General features: G+C 52.6%; 1 protein-coding gene across 1 annotated transcript; it reads right to left on the reverse strand.

Moving 5' to 3' along the window:
- Positions 1–1,066: 1,066 nt before the first annotated feature.
- On the reverse strand, positions 1,067–11,680 carry VPS18 (VPS18 core subunit of CORVET and HOPS complexes). The gene is made up of 5 exons (XM_042942379.1): positions 11,265–11,680; positions 10,082–10,223; positions 7,861–7,952; positions 5,819–7,689; positions 1,067–4,788 (listed from the first exon to the last, which is right to left on the reverse strand). The coding sequence occupies exons 1-5, from the start codon at positions 11,353–11,355 to the stop codon at positions 4,063–4,065; spliced, it is 2,922 nt and encodes a 973-aa protein (XP_042798313.1). The 5' UTR covers positions 11,356–11,680; the 3' UTR covers positions 1,067–4,062.
- Between the last annotated feature and the right edge of the window lie 3,869 nt (positions 11,681–15,549).

The following is a 15,549-nucleotide window of genomic DNA, read 5'->3' on the forward strand; positions in this document are numbered from 1 at the left end:
ACCAACCTAGGGCCACCCTAACCTCCCGGTGACCTCATGGTTCCTGACTACTCAGCTCAAGAGCTATTTCAAGGCGAAAGCTGAGAAAAGGTAAAGCAGCTCAAGGAGAGGAAAGCACCCAATCAGAGGGCATTCATCGAGAAGCACTAATCCCCTTAAGAGAAGAACCCTACTTTGTGTCCCCTTTATCGGCCTTCTGAGACCAAAGTTTGCCCCTCTGCCTCAGTTTCCCTTTTGGAAACTGGGCATAAGAATGGTGCCTGTCTCCTGGTGGCATCAGCAGGTATAGCTCCCTGAATATCATCATCTCTGTACTCCAGGTGGGGGAGAAAGCCGAGGGCTCTGGCTGCCCACTAAATAGAACCGCCTCACATCCTCCATCTATCCCACTGCCCACCCCAGGACTGCCTCTGACCACCATTCACCCTCAACCTGCTGTGGGGCCCAGCCTCACTCCACATAATCAAAGCTGCCAGCAGGGTCCTTTGTGGTGCTGCTCCCGTGTGGCACTGCCTAGGGGCCCCACCATGGGGCAACAGATGGACCTATGGTCTCCACAGAACAATGGTGGGGGAGGGGCTCTGGCATCGCCTGCCCCAAACAGGAAGCACTGCATGAGCTTCAAAGAACTGGCAGGGCCAAGGGGCTGAGTGGCTGGAGCCAGTGCCAGGACTGGCGGCTGCCTAAAGAGATGCCTGCCAGCCTCAGGATGCCCAGCCTGCGGTGGGGGTGGGGCTGCAGTGGCAAGGGCAGCTGGGTCTTGGACAGAGGATGCCTTGCACCCTCCTGGCAGTAGCCTCTGCCCTAGGAGCATGTTGAGAGAAGGGGGCTCCAAGCTAGGCTGTTTCCCGGCTCTGCTGCCACTCACCAGCAGGGCTGCAGGTTCTTTCCCAGGCCACAGTGGCTCTGGCCCTCCAGCAAGCAACCATGAGGGGCAGGGCTGGCACCAAGCCTGCCGCCCACTCCCTGCCTCCTGCTCCCAGCTGCTCTGCTTGGAGCCTTTTCCTCTCCACTTCCTGTTCACACAGGGGGGGGCGGGAAGTGGAGGGAGGAAGCTGGGGGGAGGCGTGTAGGGGGGACCCATTGAATAAAAGGAATTAACCGTTTCCCTCCTCTGACCTCTGGGAATTTCCGCCTGTGAAAGTGTCTCGAAGAATCTGCAGAGCTGGGGGAGTGGGAAGGAGGTATGCCCCTCTTGGCCCCCTCCCCCTCCCCTGGTGGTGGTGGGGCCAGATAACTCCCTCTGGGCCCCCTAACCTTTTGTTTCCCTGGCGCCAGGGGGGCAGCGCCAAGGGCAGCCTGGAGTCTGGTGGCCTCCAAGCCCCCTCCCATCCAACGGGGTTGATGAGGGCCCAGCCTGCAACCTGAGCCCTGGGGTGGGAGAAGGGGGAATTCAAGACTTGGTGGTCCTGGGGGAATAAACTCACACCCATGCTGGCCAGGCTTGGAGCCCTGTGCCCTCCCTTCCAGGCTGGTGCTCTTGGCCAGTCTGCACTGGGGACAGGAGAAGGGAGGGCTGTCCGGTGGGAAAGCCAGGCCTCAGACGCTAGGCTGTCACACCCTCCGACAGCCACTCCCCATGGAGCTGTGGAAAGGAGCTGGTGGTTTCAGGAAGCCAGTCGACAGCGCCCCCTCGTGCCAGCTGACGACTTGGCCAGGCAGTCCCCCAGAGCCCTCTCAAGGGCGGGCCTCAGGAAGCACCTGCTCCCCAGGACCAGTGACCGCCCTGAGTCTCCCCCAGGTGGCTTCCTTGTTTACAGGCCTCCTGCCCTGATCTCAGCGTCACTGCCTGTGGCCACTCCTCCTATTTCCAGTGACAGCTCCAGGAGCAGCTCATTCATCTTGGCCCCTGCCTACGCAGCTGCTCCCCCACTCCACCCCCTTCTGGCCCTCCCCAGGCTTAGGGCCAAGGCCCTGAGGGCCTCCTCTCTCCCCTCCATTCCAGGCCTTGCTTGGTTTCCAGGGATCTAAGGGCTGTAGCTTCCCGTTGCCCTGACTCAACGGAACCCCATTCTGTCAGTGCCAGGGAAGCCTGTGGCCTTTTTTTCCAGGAAAGAGGAAGCAGCCTAGGACCAGATGGGCAGGCTCAGAAGACAGAAGGGGGCAGGGGCATCCCAGGCTGTCTTAGCCAAGTCCACTGGGAAGAGGGAGCAATAGGGCAGTGTTTGTTTAACTAACATGTATTAGGTACCCATTATGTGCAGAGACAGAAGACCCAAGCTGTTCTAAGTAAGCAAGTGACCATGCAAGTGGCAGGTCAAAATTTAGACCTAATATTCACTGACAGTGGGAAATGGTAGGCCACATGGGGAGAGGAAGGGAGCAAGAGCCTCCAAATCTTCGAACAGAGGGAACAGGATTAGGATGCTCTCTGCCCACCCAGGGATTACCAACCCCTCCCTATTTGTTCCCTCTTGCTTTTGGGAGAAGACGGAGAGTCTGAGACTCATCAAAGACGGGCGGCTTCTAGCCTGCCGGTTGGCAGAGGCCATGAGGAGACAGGGTTGTTCTAGTGGTTGGGGGGACTTGGCAGGGCAAGACTCCACCAGGACTGCAGGAGATAAAAGTCTTGGAAAGGGTGAGGCGGCAGGAGAGAGAAAAGCATGTAGTCACCAGCCAGGTGGCTTGACCCCAGCCTGATTCCAGGAAGACACACTTGTTATTTTGTTTCAGTCTGAGCAGCTGATGGACCACACCTATAGAGCTGAACAGTGGACTGTGAACCCCGGTCCACAGGGCAAAGGGTGCTCGCTGATGTCACGGGAAGGCCCTGATCCAGACTCCTTAGGGTAGCCACAACTAAGAGTGTATGTAGTCCAGAGGGGGAGGGCGGGTCACAGAAGTTAGATGAGGAAAAAAATCTGCCAAATGCCATGGATGGTGGCAGGGGCAGTCCTACCTCCACACTGGATCTGAACAATATGGTCAAATACCAGACAGTGGTAGGGCAGTATCAAAGCTGGCAGAAGCTGGGAATGCAAGGATCCAGGTTGGCAAAGACAAGGGCAAGCAAAATCTCGCATGTATAAGGGCTAGTGAAGGGAGGAAGAATGAGGGCTTGGATTCACGGTGAGGCAGTGCAGATTCCCAGAACATACTAGAAAGGAACAGACTGAGGAAGCACTAGCGGAGAAAGGGACGAGAAATTAGTGCCCTCAGCTGCCCGTGTGAAGGATTCTGTGGGGAGCAGTACCACCTGCTGGCCAAAGGGAAGAACAGTGCTTGGTCTGAGGATGGTGGGCCACCAATCCCAGTTGGAGCCTGGAGAAGGAGAGGATGGAGCAGAGGGACAAGGAAGCGAACAGATAGAAAATATGTCAAAATCAGTCACATCATCAGGTGAAGAAGCGAGGTCCAAGGCTGGAAAGTGTTCAGGGTCCCAGCAGCATCCCTGTGGCATCCTGTGCTCCTGGAGATCACTCACGTGCCACTCAGGCCAGCATCAACAAAGCCATCAACTCCAGGACCACCAGCACAGCGCAGGCAGTTTAATGTTCCCCACTCCATCATCATCTCCCACTGTCCTCCATGAGGCTCTGTCCCCCAGGGCACGCCCACACACCAGAGCTCTAGAAAGCGTACACAAGACACGCCCACCACCAGTACCACCTTTCCCCACCCTCCACGCCCAGGACTTGGAGGGGCTGCCTTTTCTCTCTGGGACCTAGGGGCAGACACAGGAGACGCCTTCCTCTGAAGGGGAAGAGCCACACAGTGAAAAGGGAGAATGGTACTCTCGCTCTAGAAGGTGAACAGGATGTCTGTGGGGAGTAAAAAGGAAAACAGGACCGTTAGAGGGGAGAGGGTGATGGGGTCAGAATTCTGACTTCTCCAGGCTAAGGCCCCCTGTTGGGAGGCAGGCAGATGGCCTGGCATAACAGTGGCCCTAAGGCCGCTCTGAAGAACTGGATAGCGGCAGATGATACCTCTCGGTGACAGCTAGAATTCCACTCTTCCCAACAATGGGGCGAGTCTCCAGATGATGGAGCACAGACCAGGGTGTAGCCTTCCCAAGAAGGGGCACGTGCCCCCGACGGCCTGCCCACCCAGCACAGCATCCTCCTACAGCCAACTGAGGTGCTCCTCCTCATAGCGCTGGGGGTCGATGAAGGGCCGGTCAATAGAGCGGATCATCAACTCCCCACAGTACACACACTCAGCGGCCACCAGTTCATCTAGATCAGCCTTGAGCTGCTCCCGACTGGGTCCCCCAGCGGCAGCCCCACCCTCGGCCTCCTTTGCACGGGCAGAGCCCTTGGTAGGGGCTGGAGCAGCCCCCAACTTTCGCTGCAGCTCCTCGAGCCGGGCCTGCTTGTAGGCCGGCAGGCCAGGCCGCACAGCCTGCAGCAAGCAGTCAGCGTGGAACATGTGGCCACAGAGGAAAAGGTAAAAAGGGCGGTTGAGCAGGGGGAAGTCGCAGGTAGCGCATTTGTCCTGGGGCTCCACTGTGCCGTAGCGGCCCCGCAGCTCCTGCAGATCTCGCCGGATGCGCTGGGCGCTGGCTGTGGCCTCTTCCATCTCCCGCTGCAGCTCCTGGATGTGGTGGTTGTAGGCCTTGAGCGAGCTGCAGATCGCCTCCTTGAAGTGGTCGATGGTGACGAAGTCAGGAAAGAAGGGCAGCACGTCCTCAATCTTGAGCAAGGGGCAGCTGGCCAGGCAGGCCATGGCCGTCTGCACATCTTCCTCCTCCTGCACTACGTGTCGTGCAATCTTCAGCCACAGTTTCTTGCGCAGTTCCTCGTCTTCCTCAGGCAAGTCAGCACACTGTTTGGCTAGGTCCACATCCACCTGTGGGGAGACCACGAGTGTTAAGGTCAAGCCCCCTGCCCTCTACGATACAGATTACGGGAGAGACAGGTGCCCCGGGAGAAGCTGGGCCCGAGGAGAGGCCCCAAGACAGGATTCCCAGCATTCTGGGAGCAAGCAAGGTGAGGGCTTCTGGAGGCCAGGACAGAAACCTGTCTCAGTAATGGGTATGTCCCTGTCACAGCTTTGTAAAAGCTAATTACGACAATTGGGGCTTTGATTTTAGCAAATTTAAAAATCACCCTGGAGTATATTCAAAATACAGATTTTTGGGGGGCACCCGGGTGGCTCAGTCAGTTAAGCGTCCGACTCTTGATCTCGGCTCAGGTCATGATCTCACAGTACGTGGGATTGAGCCCCGTGTCGGGCTCTGAACTGACAGCACGGAACCTGCTTGGGATTCTCTTTCTCCCTCTCTGCCCCTCCCCTGCTCACTCTCGCTCTCTCTCAAAATAAAGAAATGATCTTAAAAAAAAATTTTTTTTTAAACACAAATTTTTTGGGTCTCACCTCAGACTTTCTGATTCAGTAAGTCCTGGGTTCAGACCCGGGAATTTGTATTTTAAACAGCACTTCGTGTGATCCTAAGGCAAGTGATGACTCAGGATTGAGAAGTGTAACTCGGCACCTTCCCCTTCTGCAGTCGTGGCTGTAACGCAATAGCTAGCATGAATGTAGAACTTACTGTAGAGGAGGCACTGTTCCGAGTGCTTTTCATACACACTACTTTAATCAACTCTAGGAGCTAAGTACCATTACCATTTGTGGCCGAATCCTCTGAGGCAAAAACAGGGTCAGAAATCAGCCTGACGTCACACAGCTTCCTAAGTGGCAGAACCAGACTTCAAACCCTGACCTTAAGAGTCCACATTCTTAACCTCTACACTAAAGCACCTCTCTGCAAGAAATGCCAGCACCCTCTAGCCACAGCCCCCCACTCCAAACCCTCAGCATCTGAAGCAACTGCTCTCCAGGTCCCTCTACTGGATGGGGTCAAAACGCATTGGCTCACCTGCAGGGCCAGGTCCACAGCCTCCTCATACAGTTCTAGGACCTTGTAGACATGGACACAAGCACGGTGGTGGCCGTGCTCAGCACAGAGCCGCAGCGCATACTTGAGGTCATAATGCACACGGTGCGGGCTGGCCCCAGCCTGCTCGAGGTAGGCCAGCAGTGAGGCGGGCTGGCCTCGGGCATACAGCGACAGCAGGTAGTTATGAATGGCCTGCTCAGTCTCGCCCAGCTCATTCACGCAGAACTCCATGTAGCGGATGGCCTGGCTCACCTGCTGGGCCTCGCCACCCTGGCTATAATTCACCAGGGCAGGAATGAGCTGCCGGGCATCTAGCCGGCTGCCCAGCTCAATCCAAGCATCCACCAGCTGGCGGGGGATGTGGCGAATGAGGATCGGTGAGAACTTGTAGAAAAGCTGAGGGTCACGGTGGCGAGCAAGCACGGCCAGGGCTTCCTCGTAGGCCTCGTGCTGGCAGTGGTATGCCACCACTCGCTCATAGTCCTGCATGATCACGGCAAAGTACACCATGTGTTCCGTGTCTCCATGGCTGGCAAGCAGTTCATGGATGGAGGCCCGGCTGGCAAAGAGCCACTCCTTGTGGCGGGGGCTGCTGAGGAAGGCCCGGAAGCGCTCCCGTGTTTCCCGGTAGAAGTTCAGGGCCTCAGGATCACCCTGCAGAGCCCCGAGCCGGCTCAAGTAAAGCTCCGTCAGCCAGGTGGTAAGCAGTGTGGCCTGGGTACGCTCGGCTGGCTTCAAACCGGCCAATTTTCGCTGCAGGAACTCGGCCAGAGCCTCCTCCTGTCGGGCCTCCAAGAACTTGAGGGCAATCTCCTCAAAGTAGCTCTGGGTCAGGGCGTAGCAGCGGGCACTCTCCAGGTAACGACGCTGGCGAAAGCAGTAATCAGCTTCCCGGGCCAGGACTGTGTCCAGGCAGTCAGGCCGCTCTCGACAATACTCTTTGGCCAGGTCAAAGCGGTTCATGTCCAGGTAGGTGCGCCACACATCCCGGGCCTCCCGCTGCACATGGTAGCGGAAGACGGCCCGCTCAGTGTAGGCCCACAGGTGGCCCGTGGAGGAGTCCTTCACCATGTGCTTCAGCGGCCCAAACTTCTCCAGGAAGTGATCCCGCAGCACAACCTGCCCTGTCAGCGTGCACACTGCCTCCACCCGGTCCGCCAACAGCAGTAGGAAGTGGAACTGGGTCAAGACGACAGCCAGAGGTGGACTGGCCCCAGGACCTACTCCCTCTGGGTACTCCCAGACTCGCTCCTCACTCAGCAGGGAATCGGGGCGCCCACAGTCCAATGCTCCATACAACACGCCATCCCCCATCATCCAGGCGAAGGCCCGAGGTGCAGAGCGCAACTTGGGGGTATAGAACGCCAACTCACTGTAGCCCAGACTGCTGGGGAACTCACGGAATGGGGGTGGGTGGTCAGCGTAGGCAGCGAAGAGCCCTGAGAAGCCCTGGGCCTCAGTCCCCTCTGCTGCTCGACCTATGAACTGGAAGAGGCGCTGCCGAGTTGTGGCGATAACAAAGCCGCGCCCATCGGGACCCCGCTCAGCCTCAAGGGAGCATACAGGCGCTGGACCCCCTTCTTCATTTAGTACGTACAATGGACGGAAGTAAAGATCTGGGGCAGGGCCGAAAAGTCCACCCTCGCTGGCTGAGAGCTCTGCTTCGAAGATCTGGCCTTGGGCAGTGCCGACCAGGATGGGGCCTGTGCTGCTCTCGGTGCCCAGTGCCTTGTTCCAGCCCACACTCTCCACCAGCTGTCCTTTCCAGCGTGCCAGTGGCCGTACCTTCTGTCCATTACGGTTCACATAGAGGACCTCAGTGCTGCTCAGAGCAATCAGCAGGTGACAGCCTAGAGTGGGGAAGAGTATGGCACTCTACAGAATGCTGCCATTCCCACCCTCAGCCTCCTCCTTATCCCCACCACTCTCAGATCCCATCCACCCAGGCAATGACTTACCCTCCGCTCAACCAGTCTCCCCACCCCCCGCCCCACCAATCTCAGACCTCCACCACCAGTTACCAGTGTGGTCCAGAAACATCTTGTGAACTCTGGCATCATCCTTGCGTCCCAGCTCCACATGGTTGGGTTCGTTGGCCTTGCCCAAGTCAATGCTGTCAGGACAAGAGTCACAGCATCACTCCAGAGAAGGGCAGATCCTTTTTTGGAATCACAGACCTCTTTATAATCTGATGAAAGCCACAGGCTCTCTTCCCTGAAATCTATATACACATATAAAATTCTGCACACAATCTCAAGGGAACTCTCAAATACACACAGGATCCTACTTAAGAACCTTCAGCTCTGAGAATTCCCCTACCTCATTTTGAGAAGTCACTAAATAGAAGTCTTTTCCCTCTACTAAGAAGATCTACAGTGCATCTGGGAAGACAATGCAGGGGTATCCCAGATTGCTGGGGTAAAAAAAGAACAAATACTAGCTAATGGTTACTGAGTACTTTCTACATACCAAGCACCATGCCAAGACCTTAACCAAGTATATCTCAATCTTCACAATAACACTGAGGGGTGCTCCTGTTGAAATTATACTTCCCTTATTAAAACCATTTTCAAATTATATACCCATTTTTAAAGAATCAAAGCAAAGATGTATAAAGAGTTAACAGTTTTCTTCTTAAACACATCACTCTCCATAGACAAAACTGATTTTAAGGTTTTTCTCCATCCTTACAACATAGACTTGTTTTGTCACTGTCTTTATATTTTTACAAAAATCACTTCATGTTGTGTACATACGTGTGTGTATATATATAAATTTTTAACTTGCTTTTCTCACTTAATGATATTTCATGAATATTCCACAGTATCAACATACAGCTCTATCTAACTCATTGTTTCAATAACTGCATAATTTTCCCCTTCATGGCTCAACCATAATTTTATCATCATTTTCCTGTTGATGGGCATTCAGTTTGGGTCCAGTTTTTCCGACCATAAATAACTCTGCAGTCAACATCCTTGTATCTATACCCTTGCAAAGCGGTACTTTTCTTTCTAAGATTACGTATTCTCCAAAGTGGGATTGTTGGGTCCAACTTATAGACATTTTAAACTTTAACAGGCATTTCCAGAACACTTTTCCAAAAGACAGTGGCAAGTTATACTCTCACCAGCGGTGTGTGAGAGTCCATTTCTGTGTGTCTTCACCAGCACCATCTATTACTATTTTTAATTTTTGTCAATCTGATAGGTTAAAAAAAATGGTACCTTACCTTTATTTCCCAAAGGTTGAAAATATTTTTAGATGTTTACTGGCAATGTAGAGTTCCTCTTCTGTAAACTGCTTGTTTATATTCTTTGCCCTCCCCTTTCTACTTAAGTGTCTTTTTCTTATTAATTTGTAAGGGCTTTTTAAAGAATAGGGATGTAAATCCTTAGTCATATGTGGAAACACATCATTTTCCCACCATCTTTGGTCATGACCAGATTCAAATGCTTTTTTTCTTTATTATTATTTTGAGTAATCCCCACACCCAATGTGGGGCTCAAACTCACGATTCCAAGATCAAGAGTCACACGCTCTACCAACTGAGCCAGCCAAGCACCCCTCAAAGGCTTTTTTGTTTTTGTTTTGTCATTACTATGTAGTCAAATATACCTGTCCTTTCTAGCTTGAGTAAGAAGGTCTCCCTTCTGCCCAAGAACACAGACATTTATTAAATATTCTTTTGATATTCAGTTTGTTTTTCCTATTTAAATAATTATCCCACCTAGAATTTATTTTTGTGATACAGAGCCTTAGCTGTTTTATTCCAGATGGTTATTCTAGATAAGCATTTTTTTCTGACACCCTTGTTATATAGTATTCCCACTTACGTATGTATGTATGTATGTATGTGTTTATATCTAATTTTATTGAGATATATTATTTCCATGTATAGTGGATTTACTTCAGGACTCTAGATGGTTCCCCTGATCAATGTGACTAACTTGTGACTAAAGATAGTTCTAACTATCTTTAACAGATGACGGGACACAGTTAGAGAGACTGGGTGACTTATTCAACATTCCCTGGCTGGTACATAGGAGAGCTGAGCTCTGATCCAGATCTACCTGATTTTAACTACTATACTACATTAGTTCTTTGGTAATGGATGTTTCCTGAAAATTCCAAATCTACTGTAGTTTCACCTGCCCAGAATGAAACAAAGTCCCCAGTCAGTTAATAGTCCCCAAATACCACTAATCCACTCCCTACTAAGTCTTTTGAGCCCTCACTTACCGGAGCAGGGTATCCTTGCCCAGGCTCATGCAGAGCTGATTGCAGGAGACAACAAGACTGGTGATACGCTCAGAAGGGGTAAAGTCAATGCGCTGCTTTGTGAAGATGGGCACTTCCTTCTCTAGCTGGGCATTCACATACCCTACAGGAAAGGAGGGAATTAAAGGTGAGCTATGGAAGAGATGGAGGAAGAACAAGGAGAGGCAAACAAAAAATTGTTTTCCTCTCCACCTTCCCAACATACTCCTACCCCAAGCCCTCAGGTAAAAGTTTGCTATCAACATATCAAGTAGTTTGCTAATCATCTCTACATGAGGGCTCTGGGCTCCTTCTGACAGCTGTGAGGGGTGGGTTCTTTGAACCCTTATAATGCTGTTGCACCCTCATGTACCCTTCTCAGTAGAAAGGGTTGGGCATTCTCCCTTATCAATCTCGGGCCTAGCAATCTCAGCTCAACTAAAGTAGTCTAGATCCACTCTCTCCCCTCCTCCCTACCCATGCAGTAATGCTCTGAGTGAGTCTCCAGAAGAATGAAGGCAGAGGAAGCCCTGGGGAACAGTCCCAATCAAGCTGTAGCTTCTTTCTCTAGCTTTTATTCTCATTTCTTTACCACTGCATACCTAGCACTTGAGACCCCTCTGCCAACTCTGTCCTACTTTCTACAAAAATTTCCCCTCAAGGCCAGCCTGCACCCAGATCTAGCAAAGGCCCAAAATAACTTCATTTTTCCCTGTTCAGTGACAAAGTTCCCTCTAGGACCAGCCCTCCTACCCCTACAACATTCCCCTTCCACCATTTTCTTTGCCCACCCTCTTCCTCCCACCTCCAGAAGGGGCCTGGTAGGAAAAGCACAGGCTCTGGCTGAAGCCTGGAGCCTATTCTCACTTCTCTCAACCGGGGCCCTGTAAGCAAGTCACTTCCTTAAATGGGTCCCACTTTCCTTGTAGAACCCGAGTGGCAAGGCCTAGATCACGAGACTGCTCTTGCTGCTCTTTTAAACTTCGACCATCCACCAGCTGGGGGCCAAGCTGAGGAGAATCTCCACCAGCTGAGGAGAATCAGGGGCCTAGGTCTGGACTGTATGTCCAGGCGGTGAACCGGACCCTTGGAGCTACTCTCCCCGATCCTCCCCCGCAGGTGCCAGGTGTGCGGATAGTGTGAGCGGCTCCCTCCCCTCCCTTACCCGAGTGGGGGATGCCCACGCTGGGGCAGCCGGGCTGCAAGACGGCTGAGCGGGACAGGGAGTCCTCGTATTCATCCAGGATGGACGCCATGGTGCCCGGCCTCTGGGCCCTCCGTTCCGGGCCTAGGGATTCCAAAAGCGCTCCCCCCAGGGATCCCCGTCGCCTTAGATTGGAAACTGCGTCTCCGCAGCCTCGACAAGGCTCTGACAGATCCTGGCAATCCACCGCCCCCTTCTCCTCTTTAAGATCCTGAGGATTTTCTCGCTCTCGCCTTATAATGAGCGAGAAGACTTCGGAGCCCTCTCCCTTGAATCTGGTGCAGTCCTGCACCCCGCTCCCACCCCCAAAAGATCACTGGTTTCCTTTTGCAGATCCCAGAAGATCCCAACCTCGCCCCAGCGACTCAGCTGACTCCCGCCCCCGGGACGCGCGCCTATAACGTAACTTCCGGGCTCTCAGAAACCCGCGTTTGCTCGCGTAGGAACTTGTCCCCGACCCGCCACTGGGAGGCGCAGCGAGGGCTGCCGGGGCGAAGGCGGGGCCAAGGCGCGGGGCGGGACAGGGACAGGGACCTGGCCCAGTCCACTCTTGAGGGAGGGAGCCGGAAGTGCTGTGGCAGCTTTCGGTTTGGGGCGGAGCCATAGACGCGTCACAGCTGCGGTCCAGCTAGGTGGTGAGCTGGCGCTACTGAATACAGGCGCTCCCCTCCAGGACCCTGCTGCAGTTCTGAATTTTGACACAAGGAGGCAATCCCAGTGCTTTTAGGCCCTTCCCCATCCGCGCAGCGCATTCCAGCCCCAGGCTCGGAGCCATTCCTCAGTTCCTTTTTTGCACAGGCATTCCTCTCTCAGACGGTCTCAGCCTCCGTGTCCAGCTCTCGCTCCGACCTCTCCAAACAGGCCGCTACCCTAGGCCCTCAGGAGAACCTCCCGTTCTTCAATCGAATCGCTCTCTTGATCCTACCTTCACAAGGCATAGGCAAGCAGTCCTAGCCTCTCTTCCACATTTAGGGGACCACCAGCTTTCAGGAAGTGACAGAACTGGTGACCTGGCCGAGGGACGCCAAGTGCTACCTAACCTGCCTCTAAGCGACTCCGTAAAGGCTCCTCGGTGTGGGGAGAGACAAAAGGGGCGGAAGAAAAGACCAAGCACAGCTAAGGGGTGCCGGACTGCTTCCATTCAGAGTAGTGTTGAGCGCTTACTTTGTGCTTAGACTTGGGCTAGGTGCTGGAGTCACAGAGATAAGTAGGATACCGTCCTTGAAGGTCATAAACCAGCAGGGGCAATGGACCAGTAAACAGATAATTAATGCTAGAAAAGCGATGGATGGATTTGTTCAGAAGCTCGCTCATTCCACAAGTGAGCGCACACTCTCTGCCAGGCACTTTTCCAGGCTTTGGGGGGCACTACAGAGATCAAAATGGACAAAAAGTTTCAGCGCTCGTGAGGCTTACCCAGACACATGGCCACAACGCTGTGGGAGCACAGAGGAGCAAATACCTGCAACGCCTGGCAAGAACGTGGGACAGGTGACCTTGAAGGCAGGTGGGGAGTCCAAAGCGACCGAACTTCGAGGCTAAGAGTGCGGCTCCAATTCAGTTTCCCTCTTCCACCCGCCTAGCCCATCCAGACGGATTCTGTTCTCTTCTGGGGCACAAGGACTGTATCTTGTTAAAGTGGAAGGCTATTGGCCGGGGTCACCACTATCCTGGCTTTAGCGGGTAGCCTGGGTGAAATGACTAAAAGCGCCCCTTTTACTCTCGAAAGCGTCCAGGTTTGAAGCGTTTATTGCGTGGTCACGCTACTCTCCGAACTTCCCTGCCAGGTGCACAGGACTGAACCCTCACCAGCTTCCACCGAGTGCTTTCTGGACCTGAGTGGACCCCGCCCAGGAGGGGGCGACAAATTACGCCTTCCGAAATAACTTTCTGTGGCTCCTAAGTCCCGCTTTTCCCGCCCAGAACCTACAGGAGCGATGCCGCTCTCCCAGCCAGGGGCACTGCCCTTCTGGCTAGGTCCGAGGAGGGAAAGTGCCAGAGCTGAGGCGCGGACAAGAGGTTACCGCCCTGGGGAAAGTGAGCCCATCTCGGGAGAAGCCCTGCTCGGTGCGTAAGGCTCCATCCCACATCACCTGCCGAGTGCATTAGGGAAATACAAATAGGTCCAGCCAAAGGTCAGATAATAAATAATAAAAGGCACATTTACTGAGTATCAACAATGTGCCAAGCACTACCCTAAGATCATAACAGTCAATGTTATTTCATTTTACCCTTCCCCTAATGCTATGCAGCAGGCACTGCTCTTTCTCCCGCATTGCAAAAGCAGAAACTGACATTCAGAATGGTGAAGCAATTGGTCCAGGCTTCATGTGGCTAGGAAATGGGGAAACCAGGAGGCAGTATTCAAATAAGAGCAGATGCTGAGGAGCTAACCACCACACTGTCCATTTCTCCAATGCAAGCTGAAGGGAAGAGGGTATAGCTGATTCCCCAGGACGGGACTGTGCAGAGGAAGTGACCCCCTTGCATGGAGCCAGCCAGCATAGGAGGGATGTGTCAGGGACACAGAGTCCATACAGCCACCTCCTCACTGTCCCCAAAGCCTCGCTCCTGAGTTTCACTGCTTTCCAGTATGTATAGGGTGGGCCTAAGTGGGCTTTGCTTAGTACAGACTCAGTACACACTCCCTGTTGAGTTGATGACAGCAGTATTCATTCTCCCACCTTATGTTGAACTTTGGAGTAAGAGCAAGACCAGCATTCTTATTCCTGCCCACTCACTCATTAGATGGACCCTGTGCACAGGTGATGCACTTAGTTTCGGTTTCCTCATCTACAGAAATACCGTAGTTATAATAATACTTACCTAGTAGGTCTGTGTCGAAAAGTAAATGAGGTGATCTAGGGGAAAGCTCATGGCTATAGCATAGCATAATGTCCAACAAAGGGAATATGCTCAGGAAACTAAAAATGTGGCTTTAATCTGACAGCCGCTCTCAAGTCCACCTACTCCATGAAGCCTCCCTGGACCCCAACTTCCCCATCAGAACTGCTATGGCGTTTCTTGTCCTGGCCATTTACTGGCCATTAACTAAGAAGCATGGGCATTTTGCTTAGATATAACAGAAGCTGATTATGGAGAATAACCCAAACAAATGAGTACAGGAATACTCAAATGTCTTAGGGAACTCACAACTGGGGATACAGATCCACCAGCTCCTACCCCTCACAATCTGTGTGCTAGTTGCCACAAGATACGTAAGGGCTGACTGCTGGGCCAGGGAGAGAGAGGAATAGTGTATGAAAGCAGGTGAATTTGAGCTAAGACCTGAAGTGCATGCATGATTTCCAAGGGCAAAAACGAGTAGGCATTAGGCAGATGTCAAGAAAACCAAGAGAACAGGCCTGCAAACATTGTCAAGTTTGGAGGGCTGGGGAGCTGGAGCATCAGGGAGTAGGGCAGTGCAGGAAATGGTACCAGTTGTGGCCAGATTATGAAAGCTATTGAAAGGGCCATCAGAAGGCTTTGGTTGGAGATGAGGTCATCTGATGTGGGTTCTAGAAAAATGGGTGGTGGCTTGGGTGTAGTCCACATCAGAAGAATGAGACCTGAGGCAGAAGCAGGCTGGTGAGGGCCCAGCCTAGAGTGAGAGTAGACTGGGGAGACATTTTTGAGGAAGAGCCCACTGGACTTAGTGACAAGTTAGATGTCACTAACATCTGGGGATGAAGGAAGGGTGCAAGACAGCTTCTGGGGAAACCTGGCCAGTGGTGCAGTGTCACCACTGTCCAGGAGGAGGAAGAGCTGGATGGAGGTGTGGCAGAGGTCACATGATTGAGCTACATCTGGACAGTTGCACATGCGGCCCCTGCAGGGCATTCACTTGAAGAGGCCCAGAATCATGAGGCAGTCATAACATACTAATAAATATTCATTAAACAATTGCATGGATGACCTTTCTCATGCTTTGGTTTCTACATTTGTAAAATGAGAAAAATCTACCTTATGGCATTGTGATTACAGGATATTATGCAAATCACTCAGCACTGTGCCTATATCAAGAAAATGCTCAATCAAGTTAACTATTAGTAGTAATTATTGAATGAATGAAGATCCAAACCAAAAGGAGTGATATAACTGACTTAAGTGAGTAATTTTTAAAGAAATTTTTTAATGTTTATTTTTGAGACAGAGAGAGAAAGAGAGAGAGACAGAGCATGAGCAGGAGAGGGCCAGAGAGAGAGGGAGACACAGAATCTGAAGCAGGCTCCAGGCTCTGAGCTGT

Source organism: Panthera leo, chromosome B3 (genome assembly GCF_018350215.1).
Source record: "Panthera leo isolate Ple1 chromosome B3, P.leo_Ple1_pat1.1, whole genome shotgun sequence".
Lineage (NCBI taxonomy): Eukaryota > Metazoa > Chordata > Mammalia > Carnivora > Felidae > Panthera > Panthera leo.